This window comes from Mustelus asterias, chromosome 1 (genome assembly GCF_964213995.1).
Source record: "Mustelus asterias chromosome 1, sMusAst1.hap1.1, whole genome shotgun sequence".
Taxonomy (NCBI): domain Eukaryota; kingdom Metazoa; phylum Chordata; class Chondrichthyes; order Carcharhiniformes; family Triakidae; genus Mustelus; species Mustelus asterias.
Genome location: NC_135801.1, coordinates 82,175,425 through 82,188,840, shown reverse-complemented (window position 1 = coordinate 82,188,840; position 13,416 = coordinate 82,175,425). Strand labels below are relative to the sequence as shown.

Below are 13,416 nucleotides of genomic sequence, written 5' to 3'. Positions count from 1 at the left end.
CCTGCAATCGCTGAAAACAGTGATAGAATTGGACAGAGTCAGCATGGATTCATGAAAGGCAAATCATGCTGGACAGATCTACTGGAATTCTTTGCGGAACTGGTAGATTTCATGATGGGGAAGCCAATGGATGCGGTTTATTTGGACTTTCAGAAGGCTCTCGACAAAGTCCCACAAAAGAGATTATCGTATGAAATTAAAATAGGAGTAATATATTGAAATGGATAGAAAAGGACTGGCAGGAAACAAAGAGTAGGAATAAAAGGGTCTTTTTCCAAATGGCTGGCATGACTAGTGCAATGCTGCAAGCATCAGTGTTAGGATCCCAGCTATTCATAACATATATTAATAATTTAGATGAGGGAACCAAATGTAATATCACCAAATTTGCAGATGACACAAAGCTGGGTGGGAGGGTGAGCTATGAGGAGGTTGCAGAGATACTTCAGTGTGATCTGGACAAGTTGAGTGGGCAAATGCATGACATATGCATTATAATTTGGATAAATGTGAGGTTATCCACTTTGGTAGCAAAAACAGGAAGGCAGATGAATAGCTATAAATTGAGAGGGGAATGCTGAAGGTAAGCATGCAGGTGCAGCAGTAGGTAAAGACGACAAATAGGATGTTGGCCTTCATAGTGAGAGGATTCGGGTACAGGAGCAGGGATAACTTGCTGAAACGGTAGAGCCTTGGTGAGGCCACATCTGGAATAGTGTATGCAGTTTTGATCTCCTTATCGGAGGAAGGATGTTCTTGCTATACTTGGAGTGCAGTGAAGGTTTACCAGACTGATTTCTGGAATGGCAGTACTGAGGTACGAGACGATATTGAGTCGATTAGGATTATATTTGCTGGAGTTCAGAAGAACGAGGGAGAATCTTGTAGAAACCTATAAAATTCTAACAAGACTAGATAGGGTAGATGCAGGAAGAATGTTTCTAATGGTGGTGGCATCCAGAACATATCCAGGTCATAATCTAAGGATATGCGGCAGACCATTTAGGATTGAAGTAAAGAGAGAGGTGAGCCTATGAAATTCGTTACCTTAGAAAACAATTGAGGCCAAAACATGCTATGTTTTCAAGAAAGAGTTAGATATAGCTCTTGGGGCAAAGCGGATAAAAAGATAAGGGAGGAAGGCTGGATCAGGTTATTGTGTTGGGTGATCAGCCATGATCATAATGAATGGTGGAGCAAGCTCAAAGAGCTGAATGGCCTACTCTTGCTCCTATTTTTCCATGAGTTCCTCAGAAGAGCATCCTAAGCCTAGTCTTCAGTTGTTTCATCAATGACCTTCCCTCCATCATAAGGTCAGAAGTTCGCTGATGATTCTACAGCTTTTAGCACGACTTGCAACTCCTCAGATACTTAAGAAGCCAATCCACGTGTTTCCCAACCAGAAACCATGGATGAACAGGGATATCCACTGCTTGCTGAAGTCTAGGTCTGAGGCGTTCAAGTCAGGCGACGTTGACCTATACAAGAAATCTAGATACGATCTAAGGAGATCCAAAGATGACAAAAAGACAATACCGGACCAAGCCAGACTCCCAGGCTAGCCACATGGACCACCGCCTACTATGGCAAGGTCTGCAAGACATAACAGGCTACAAGATGAAGGCATGCAAAATCACGGGCTCCAACGCACCCATCCCTGATGAGTTCAAAGCATTCTACGCCCGTTTGAGCAAGAGGTCAGCGACAGCACGTCCTCCACCTTGGAAGCCTCGGGTGAACCTGTATGAGGTCACCATTGCCAATGTCAGAGCAGCCTTCTTTAAGGTCAACCCTCGGAAAGCGATTGGCCTGAATGGGGTACCTGGATGAGCACTCAGATCCTGCGCGTATCAGCTGGCTGGGGCATTCGCAGACATCTTCAACATCTATTTACAACAATCTGAGGTCCCTATCTGCTTCAAGACGACTATCATCCCAGTACCAAAGAAAAGCCAAGCAGCATGCCTTAATGACTATCGTCTGGTGGCTCTGACATCCACCATTATGAAGTGCTTTGAAAGGTTAGTCATGGCACAAATCAATTCCAGCCTCCCGGACTGCCTGCATCCACTACAGTTTGCCTACCACCAAAATAGGTCCACAGCAGACGCCATCTCCCTGGCCCTGCACTCAACCCTGGAACACCTAGATAACAAGGACACCTATGTCAGACTCCTATTTGTTGACTACAGCTCAGCCTTCAACACCATTATTCCTACGAAATTCATTTCCAAACTCTGTGGCCTGGGCTTCAGCTCCTCCTTCTGCGACTGGATCCTGAACTTCCTAATCCACAGACCACATTCAGTAAGGATAGGCAACAACACCTCCTCCATGATCATCCTCAACACTGATGCCGCACAAGGCTGTGTTCTCAACGCCTTAATATACTCCTTATACACCTATGATTGCGTGGCCAAATTCCCCTGCAACTTGATTTTCAGGTTTGCTGACGACACCACCGTAGTGGGTCGAATCTCAAACAATGATGAGACAGAGTACAGGAATGAGACAGAGAATCTGGTGAACTGGTGCGGCAACAATAATCTCTACCTCAATGTCAACAAAACAAAATAAATTGTCATCAACTTCAGGAAGCGTAGTGGAGAACCTGCCCGTCTACATCTACATGGACGAAGTAGAAATGGTCGAAAGCTTCAAGCTTTTAGGTGTCCAGATCACCAACAACCTGTCCTAGTACCCCCATGCTGACACTATAGTTAAGAAAGCCCATCAACGCCTCTACTTTCTCAAAAGACTAAAGAAATTTGGATGAGGAAGTGGAGGGATGGGTTGGTAAGTTTGCTGACGACACCAAGGTAGGTGGTGTTGTGGATAGTTTGGAGGGATGTCAGAAGTTGCAGCGAGACATAGATAGAATGCAAGACTGGGCGGAGAAGTGGCAGATGGACTTCAACCTGGATAAGTGTGTAGTGATCCATTTTGGCAGATCCAATGGGATGGAGCAGCAGTATAAAATGAAGGGTACCATTCTTAGCAGTGTAGAGGATCAGAAGGACCTTGGGGTCCGGGTCCATAGGACTCTTAAATCGGCCTCGCAGGTGGAGGATGCGGTCAAGAAGGCGTATGGCGTACTAGCCTTCATTAATCGAGGGATTGAGTTTAGGAGTCGGGAGATAATGCTGCAGCTTTATAGGACCCTGGTTAGACCCCACTTGGAGTACTGCGTGCAGTTCTGGTCACCTCATTACAGGAAAGATGTTGAAGCCATTGAAAGGGTGCAGAGGAGATTTACAAGGATGTTGCCTGGATTGGGGGGCATGCCTTATGAGGATAGGTTGAGGGAGCTTGGTCTCTTCTCCCTGGAGAGACGAAGGATGAGAGGTGACCTGATAGAGGTTTACAAGATGTTGAGGGGTCTGGATAGGGTGGACTCTCAGAGGCTATTTCCAAGGGCTGAAATGGTTGCTACGAGAGGACACAGGTTTAAGGTGCTGGGGGGTAGGTACAGGGGGGATGTCAGGGGTAAGTTTTTCACTCAGAGGGTGGTGGGTGAGTGGAATCGGCTGACGTCGGTGGTGGTGGAGGCAAACTCGTTGGGGTCTTTTAAGAGACTTCTGGATGAGTACATGGGATTTAATGGGATTGAGGGCTATAGATAGGCCTAGAGGTGGGGATGTGATCGGCGCAACTTGTGGGCCGAAGGGCCTGTTTGTGCTGTGGCTTTCTATGTTCTATGTTCTATGTTCTATGTCAGCTACGACTCTCACCAACTTGTACATTCTTTCTGGTTGTATCACAGCTTGGTATGGTTCCTGCTCTGCCCAAGACTGCAAGAAACTACAAAACGTCGTGAATGTAGCCCAATCCATCTCGCAAACCAGCTTCCCATCCATTGACTCTGTCTACACTTCCCACTGCTGCGGCAAAGCAGCCAGCATAATTAGGACCCCACGCACACCGGACATTCTACCTTCCACCTTCTCCTGTCGGGAAAAAGATACAAAAGTCTGAGGTCACGTACCAACTGACTCAAGAACAGCTTCTTCCCTGCTGCCATCAGACCTTTGAATGGACCTGCCTCGCATTAAGTTGATCTTTCTCTACATCTTTCTCTCCCCTAGCTATGACTGTAACACTACATTCTGTACTCTCGTGTTTCCTTTTCTATGAACGGTATGCTTTGTCTGTATAGCGCGCAAGAAACAGTACTTTTCACTGTATACTAATACATGTGACAATAATAAATCAAATCAAATTAAGTGTCAGTGACCAATGACCACATTCAGGCTTGGGTTGATGAGTGGCAAGTAATAGCCAAGCCACACTCGTGCCAGGCAATGCCCATCTGCAATGAGACAGATTCTAGTTATTTCTCCTTGACATTCCATGACACCAGCATTGCCGAATCCCCCATCTTCAACATGCGTGAGGTTGCCATTGACCAGAATCGGAACTGTTTAAATTCTGTGGCTCCAAGAACATGTCAAAGGCTAGGAATTCTCTGGAGAGTAACTCACCTCCTCACACCCAAAGCCTGTCCACCATCTACAAGCCACAAATCAGGAGTTTGCTGGATACTCTCCGCTGGCTTGGGTGGTTGCAGTTCCAACAATACTCAAGTTCAACACTATCCAGGACAAGGAAGACAACTTGATCACCCCTCCAGCACCTTTAAATATTCACTCCCTCCACCACTGGTGGACAGTGATAGCACTGTGTACCAAACATAAGATTCACTGTGACAATTTGCCACATTCCTATCAATAGTACCTTCCAAAATGAATAGACTATACCATCTAGGAGGACACATCCAGCATCAAGCCCATCAAGCCACACAGCAAGCTGATTTGGACCATCACCACCATTCCTTCACTGCCACTGGGTCAAAAAACTCAGAACACCCTTCCTAACAGCACTGTAGATGTATCTACACTTAATGGACTGCAGCAGTTAAAGAAGATGACGGCTCACTACCACCTTCTCAGGGGCAATTTGGTATCGGCAATAAATGTTGGCCTTGTCAGTGACAGTCACACCCCATGAAAAAACAAAAAATGATTCTCCAATTTTGGCTTCTTATGTACCCCTGATTTTAACTGCTCCACCATTGGAGACCCTAAGTTCTGGTATTGTCTACCTAAACTCCTCTCTATTTCTCTTTCCTTCTTTAGGGCACACCTTAAAAACTACCCTTTCGACCAAGTGTTTGGTCATCTATCCTAATGTCTGAGAGATTTGGCTATGGATTGTTCTTTGACCATGTTCTTGTGAAATGGATGGGCCTTTTACCACATTAAATGTGTTACATAAATTTAAGTTGTTATTTCTGTTCTTGCATGGAATTTAGATCTTTATAATTACAGAAATGTTAAACTCCTGACGCTTTTTATTTGATCACATACACTGACCATTTAAAACATGAAGCAGAGAATGTTGGGGGGGATAAATGGTGAATTCAATGTTAATAAACAAACCTGTTGATTAGCTCATGTTTAGAAGAATTTTGTGGAGAAAAGTAAACATTTTGGATGTTTTCTTCCTGGCTGCATGGTCTTTCATACTGGTTGCCGGAGAAAGATATTGAACCTCCGAATATTTGGCAAACGGCGATTGCTTTGTTGTGACTCGCATCATCTTTCAACCTGGAATGCTTATCAACATCACCACAATCTGAGCTGTCACTATAGCTATCCCTTCTAGAAGGAGACTTCAATCTTGGATTTTGAAATTCATTTTCAACTTCCACATCATCTTCATCCGCAGTGCTGTTATTCATCTTTCCAGGTATCAGCGAGCTGTCCAAGCACTGTTGTTGTGATTTAGATCCATATTTATTTTTGGTCTGGGAATCATCTACACTCTGTAAGAAGCACAGACTGCCCTTTAGTCAAGTACATGGATAGACTTTTAAAATCATTTTCTCAACTTTTGCACAATCTGAAGCTTTGTCTTTAAGGGATTGCATTCTCTTGATAATTTTTACCATCAACATGATTATATTTAAGGCACATCTACTGCAGAAAATTATTTTCTTAAAATTTCAAATGCTTCATGAATACAATTGTAGAGAAAGCCACTTAACTACAAGCATTAGATCTTTTCAGACTGCTTATGAGGCAAAAGCAAAATAATGTGGATGCTCGAAATCGGAAATATAAATTTAAAAAATGCTGGAATTATTCAGCAGGTCAGGCAACATCTGTGGAGAGACACAGAGTAAATGGCCCAAATCTTCTGGCCTCTGGAGCTGAGACGAACAATGGAAGATGCTGTCAGCCCCCTGCAGGACTTGCATAGAAATTGGCCAGGAAGTCTAAACTTCTGATGGGCAACTCCCCTGCTGCCTGGGAACTTGCAAGCAAGTCTTTTACTTTAAGCTAGAGTTGAAGGCTTGGGCAGATCCAGAAAACTTACCTTGATAGTTACCAGGGAATGTTAGAGTTTAATACCTGGGCAATGACACCCAAATCACCTCCGTGACTACCCAGCTAAGAACCCTGAGCAGACCCTATGGTACCCCCAACCAGATGATACTAACCTACCCACCCCTGATGTGAACCCAATTACAATATGACAACCTCCCACCTATCCTCCCCCAATCTGACTCAACCACCTACCCTACCTGACTACCCTGCAACCCAAACTAAGAACCCCCTCACTGGACTCGACTATTGCTCCTGATCTGAAATGATCAGCCCCGCCCCAACTGCCTCCTGATCTAACCACCCTCCGACCTGAATGAACTAATGCTCTCACTCCTCTTCTCCCACCCTGCTTCACGTACCCATTCAGGTACTCAACTACCCACTCATCTCCTACCCGTCATTCACTAACATTCATTAAAGCACTGAACTTTACAGAATACAGCTGCCAGTGCTGTTAAATGGGGTTCGTCCTCTGTTCCCCTGACTCTACTCTGGCCCGATACAGTTCTGCAGTGGATGCTGCGCTACACATTTCAGGGACTGGACGATCTCAGAAGAAATGTGCGGTAGTGTCAGGTTGGGAAAATTTTCACACCCAGTGACAACATACACAGCTTTGCCCTTGCTCGGAAGATTCAGGCCAATATTTCAGATTGAATTAATCTTTCATCAGATCACATTAGGCCTCATATAATATGGATAAAAGCAAATTACTGCGGATGCTGGAATCTGAAACCAAAGGAGAAAATGCTGGACAATCTCAGCAGGTCTGGCAGCATCTGTAAGGAGAGAAAAGCTTGAGCTTTGACAAAGGGTCAACTGGACTCGAAACGTCAGCTCTTTTCTCTCCTTACAGATGCTGGCAGACCTGCTGAGATTTTTCAGCATTTTCTCTCTTGGTTTCACCTTTGACCCCAGTTTACTCACAGCTCAAGTTACCAGGCAGTAAAACGGAGACGGAAGTTGCCTGAAGAAGATACATGCCTTTTACAGCACTCCTTGTGGACCAAGAGGAGCAGAATTGACCCCTCCAGATGTTTAAGGCAAACCTTTGGCCTCCCCCTCTGTCAATTGTCGCTTCTCTCTTTCTACTGCCATGGTCACCGAGCTCCCTCCTCCAGCCCCAATTGGTGGTTGCCAATTACCATTTTCTTTCCCTTTCTCCCCACCCCCATCAGCCCCAATCCCTCATGCTCTCTCCCTCCCAATCGCTGCTCCTCTCTTCCCTACCAAGATCAAATTGCTCACTCCCTCCCTCAACTACTAGGGACTTTCCCTATGAGGATTCTTGGCTGCGACCTCCAACCCAGCAGCATGGCCATTGTTGGATGAGAAATTGAACAGTAAAAGAATAATTACCCTTAAATCTGATGACACCCTCAGTCTTGCTGGATTTTGTCCATGCTACTGCACACTCATCCTAATTCCCTGTAACCATCAGGGCCTAGGAACCCATACATTCAAAGAAAAAATGTCTACCATTCATGAAGAAAACTGATTGCATGCCAAAGCTTAATACAGAAACATTGCTGGCTGCTGCTGGTTTGTCTGGAACTCCAATTTCTCCTCAGAAATTTGCATTGAAAAAAATATTGCAGTTGCTGCATGTTGGAAATTTTAATACTCAGCAAGCCTGGTAGGAGCAGCACAGTGACACAGGAGTTAGTGCTGCTGCCTCACAGCGCCAGGGATCCGGGTTCAATTCCCGGCTTGGGTCACTGTCCATGCAGAGTCTGCACCTTCACCCGTGTCTGCGAGGGTTTCCTCCGGGTGCTCCGATTTCCTCCCACAGTCTGAAAGACGTGCTGGTTAGGTGCACTGACCTGAACAGGCGCCGGAGTGTGGCGACTAGGGGAATTTCACAGTAACTTCGTTGCAGTGTTAATGTAAGCCTTATTTGTGACTAATAAATAAACTTTAAAGCATCTCTGGAGAGAGAAACTAGAATTCACACTTTGGGTTAATGGCCTTACATTGGAACTGGGAAAAGTTAAGGATTTGGTGGGATTTAAGGAAGTGAAAGGGGAAAAGATCAGAAAAAGAACAAACAGGAAACCCTGTGATAGGGTGAAAGGCAGGAGAGATTAAATATTAAAGGGGTTGGGTGGTGCAAGATCAAAGGGAGTGATAATGAGATGAGTACGGAAACAAAGGATACATGTCTAAAGGAGGTGTGAATTGCAGAATGAAGAACAGACATTGTACAAAAGCAAAAAATGGAGTAAAACTAAAGCAAAATCAAACCAGTGAAGAAAAAGGAAACAAAATGAGGGCGAGGTAATGGATTGAAATTGTTGAATGCAATATTGAGACTAGGAGGTTGTAAAACACCTAATCAAAAGATGATGTGCTGTTCCTTAAGCTCCATTGGAACAGTGGTTGAGGAAGTTGCACCTTATGTGTTTACATGGAAAGATGCTGTGGGAATGGGAGGGGATTGTTGGGGGTAATTGAGAAGTGGATCAGGGTGTTGGATAGGGAATGGTCGCTGTGGAATGCTGCAAGGGAAGGGGTAGGTAGATGCATTTGCTGGTGACATTAAGTTGGATAAGATGGGATGAAGAATGATCCATTGCATAAGGAAGCTGGTGGGTGGAAGGTGAGGACAAGAGAAACTCTATTGTGGTTCAGGGAGGTGGGCAGGGTGGGAGAAGAGGAGTGAGAGCATTAGTATAGGAAATGGGACAGTCAGGGCTGAGCACTCTGCCAAACATTCTGGGGGGAAAGCTTTTTTGAGAGAATAGGAAGACCTATCAGAAGCTCCAGAATGGAAGGTTGCATCATCATTGATGGAAGCAAGAGAAACTGGAGAATAAAATGAAGCCCTTACAGGAATCAGAGTGTCAGGGGTCTAGTGGAGGTAGCTATGGGAGTCATTGAGTCGATAGTGCATATTAATTGAAGTCCCATTCCCAGAGATACAGAAAAGTTGAGGAAGGGAAGTTGCATTCAAGTTGGACTGACTGCATTGGGTATTGTTTCAGCCTATTCCTACTTCTCATGCCCTCCTGTTGTCTTTTCCCCATTTTTCTTCCTTTCTAACTGACATTTTTCATTACTTTGCTAATTTCTAACCTTTGACAAAAAAAGGAAAAAAAATACATATTCTATTTTAATTGAACATTACGTGGAACTGCTGAGGCGAGCACTGTCACGCCAAATGCCTAGGCAAGCAAAACAGTTCATTAAAATGGAATCCTATCTCAAGCACAACCTGAATATCATTGTTTCAACAAATTGCATGTTAGAGCAATGAAAAGCTGGTGTTCAGCAGTGAAGCACAATGTCCACAAAGCAAATACAATTCCATGTTTAGCACAGGGCTTCCAAATAAAACTTAGCAAGACTATTATTCCTCATTAAACGGAATGTAATTCCTTTGGAATTGCCATATAAATGAAGCACAAACCATTTGTGAACTGTAAAGCCTTTTGAAGTGCTCTGTGGTTAGCAATGATTCAGTGCTACAAAGGAACTATGAAGCATGCAGAAACATGTGCTGGACTTTCTAAATTGTGTTTTTATCATTAGACTGAAAAGATTTGAATGGTATACCCTTTTTAAAAGATAGTTTAAAGTAATAAATGCTAATGGGCCCGATAGCAAAATTATTTTTTCCAGGCACAAGCATAGTTGTGAAATCAATATACTGTTTGTTGTCTAGATTTTATACTGATCTCCAAAAGGAATCAAAGTCTAATAAGCTACTTAATTTTAGCAAAAATCATATTTTCTTTTGGAATTTACCAAAGTATTAGATGGATAATGCTATAACATTGCTCTCCCTTTCCTCCAAATATCCCTCTCAATAGCAGAGGGATTAAAACTATTAAATAAGCATGCAAGCATGACCCCAACCTTCTAGTCATTTGCCATTACAACTTAAAATCTTGTTTTCACACCCACATGTCCATTCTTGGCCTGCTGCAATGCCCAGTGATGCCCAACACAAACTGAAAGAACAACACCTCATCTTATGATTCGGCACATTACAACCTCCTGGAATCAACACTGAGTTCAACAACTTTAGACTGTGACCTTTCCACTCCAGCTTGATCCCCGCCTTTTGTAGTTATGTTGTTTGTTGGGTCAGTTCCCTTGGTCTGACTCAACATAACACCACCTATCCTCCACATGGCCACATGTCCCTTGTTCAGTTTTGCTCCCATTAACACATTCGGCCATCTTATCTTTTGCCAGATATCATCCCTTAATGGCACCATTAACACTTCCCTTTGCCTTATGTCCATGACATCTTTGCCAATCTCTCCTCTGCCCTGGTCTATGCCTATCCTTCTATTCTGCCTCCATCCACCTCTCCTGCTATATAATTTCTTACATTTCTACCTTTCTTCAGTTCTGTAGAAGGGTCATTTGGACTCAAAAAACTCTGTTTTTCTCCTCAGATGCTGCCAGACAGAGTTTATCCAGCATTTTCTGTTTTATTTCAGTTTTTTTTCCAGCATCCACAGTATTTTGCTTTTACCCCAACATGAAAGTTGAGACATATTTATAAGGTCCAAATATTTAAAGCTTACACAGGAATGCAATATTGAGCCACTGCTTGCCATGGTCGCAGTCCCCGTTTAAATGGCTCAGATTGAGGAATCATTGGGGAAATCGAGGTTTGACGGAGATTGGGAGTTAGGGTCAGTTCCTTCAATGGGGGGGGGTTGAGGGGAAATGTGTGTGGAGGAACACCTCCTGCTTCTCCTCCTCCTCTGAGCTCCACATTCAGCAAAGATGCTTCCCTTTTTGGTTGTGCAGGTGATCCCTAAACCAGGACTCTTGAGCATTAGCGCAAGATTTCTCAGGGCCAACCAATTTTGGTGAGGGGAGTTTAAAAAGGCTCGTTTTCTTATAGGCATATGCAGAAGGATGCATATGTCTATAAGAGAACCAGAAAATAATTAATTTAATGTAGGCACGCTCATATAGAAAATCTTCCCAAGGTGCATCATTGAAACTTAATCAGTCAAAAACGGATGTTGAGCTGAAGGAGATATTAGGAAGTTTGGTTTAAAATTTATGCTTTAAGGCGGGCCTTAAAGGAGGCAAGTCACAGAGGTTTAGGAAGGGAACTCCAGAGTTGGGACCTAGACAGCCGAAGGCACAGCCACAAATGGTGAGACAAAGGCTGGGGGTGTACAAGAAGTGGAGATGCCGACGTTGGACTGGGGTAAACACAGTAAGAATTTTAACAACACCAGGTTAAAGTCCAACAGGTTTATTTGGTAGCAAATGCGGATGTTGGGTTTATGTCACACTATCAGTAACCCCCACAGCTTGCCTCCTGGACTTGCAGAATCTCACTGGCTGTCCTGTCTGGAGACAATAAACATCTTTTTAACCTGTGCTTAATGCTCCCTCCACTCACATTGTCTGTATCTTTAAGACCTGGTTGGCTGTAGAGATTCACATTCTAATCAGTATTCTGTTACTTGATTTTGTGTCTCTGTGCCCTGTTTGAGAGCAGATTTCCACTCCATCTGACGAAGGAGCAGCGCTCCGAAAGCTAATGGCATTTGCTACCAAATAAACCTGTTGGACTTTAACCTGGTGTTAAAACTCTTACTGGGTGTAAAAGTCAGAGACAAAGGAACACCAAGTTTTTAGGGCATTGTGGGGTGGGAGTCAGGGTTGTAGAGTTTGGAGTTAAATTATAAGAAGAAGAGAAGCCAAAAAGCAATTTAATTTTGAACTTGAAATGCTTAGGGACCAGGAAGCAATGAAAATCAGTGAGGACAGGAGTGGTAGGTGAGCAGGACTGGATACTGGATAGGATCTGGGCAGTAGAGTTCTGGATGATCAGTTCTCCAATTGACAATCATGAAGCTCTAACAGTGGAACTCACCAAAGGGGAATCAATATCTGGTGACACACCAGATTCAGGTCTGCAAAGTAATAGAGTGACCTCTTGAGATGTCCGTCTGAGAACAGATACTATTTCCTGCAGAAAGAGGAAAACATTAAAGTCAATAGGACCAAATGTGTGGTCATCAAGTTGAGAAATGTTAATGTTCCGTTATCCTGCATAATAACACAACTTAGCTTCAAGAGCACCTTGAACAGGTTGTATTTTACTGGGCATAAGATCAATTTCTTAAAGATCTCTTGCAGCAACTAACTGGCAGAGACTTTCATCCCGATGGAAAAGGATAGTATCGTAAACCCTCGAGCTTAAACCTTTAAACTAGACCCTGTTTTAAACTGCCCCAGCTTCACATGATTTCTTCTTGCCCTCTCGCAGTTATTCCAGAGATTAGGAACTTACTGGAGCTCACCACATAAAATGACACAATGCCTATGCTACTAATAATCTTGGATCAGACACACAAGTTCAAACACAACATGCACGTTCAGTCCTCAATATAAGCATTTATACATTCCAGAACTCTGAAGATATAGAAGTTATGGGCCTGTTCTAACTTAGAAGAAGTTAGATGCATTTCTAATCATCTGAACCCAGTCATTATATTGCAGTCATTCATTTTCTCCCATGAATCATATTTTCTTTTAAAAGAACAGAGAATGACATTACCACAGCTCGACTAAAGTACTCAACTAAAAACTGACCAAATGAGACAAGGAGGCTGGGCGAGCATATTTTATAACTTGTTTCATCTTAGAGACTTACATTTCCTATTTAGATTACCAATCATATTTGAAGGGAATTTTTTTTAAAGAAGCTACTTTTGCTATCTTTGAACTGGGACACTGTTAAAATAGAAGTTCTACTTGCAGCAGAAGATAGAATACATTAGTGACACAATTTATGTTTGCACAGCATATTTAACAGGAGGGATGTGTAATGGTGTTTTACAGATGGGCATAAGAAATTGAACTGGATGCTAAACCAGGAATAGCAGTGATAGAAAGCTTGATGAAAATATGGGTTTTGAAAGGATAACTGAAATATAAGAAAAAAGGTATAGAGTTCCTGGAAGGGAACTCTAGAAAGATGATTCAAGGCAATGGGAATAAGGAGTGTTTGGAAAGGCTCATTACACTGGAGGTGCTTCCAGAC

General features: G+C 43.4%; 1 protein-coding gene across 3 annotated transcripts in view; it reads right to left on the bottom strand.

Moving 5' to 3' along the window:
- ptpn13 (protein tyrosine phosphatase non-receptor type 13) overlaps window positions 1–13,416 on the bottom strand; it is a 256,822-nt gene that overhangs the window by 53,873 nt on the left and 189,533 nt on the right. For all 3 annotated transcript variants that reach the window (XM_078214036.1, XM_078214044.1, XM_078214053.1), the window contains 2 exons: window positions 12,244–12,339; window positions 5,439–5,824 (listed from right to left, as the gene is read on the bottom strand). In XM_078214036.1, the coding sequence (XP_078070162.1) occupies window positions 5,439–5,824; window positions 12,244–12,339 (482 nt within the window). The remainder of the gene's footprint in view (window positions 1–5,438; window positions 5,825–12,243; window positions 12,340–13,416) is intronic.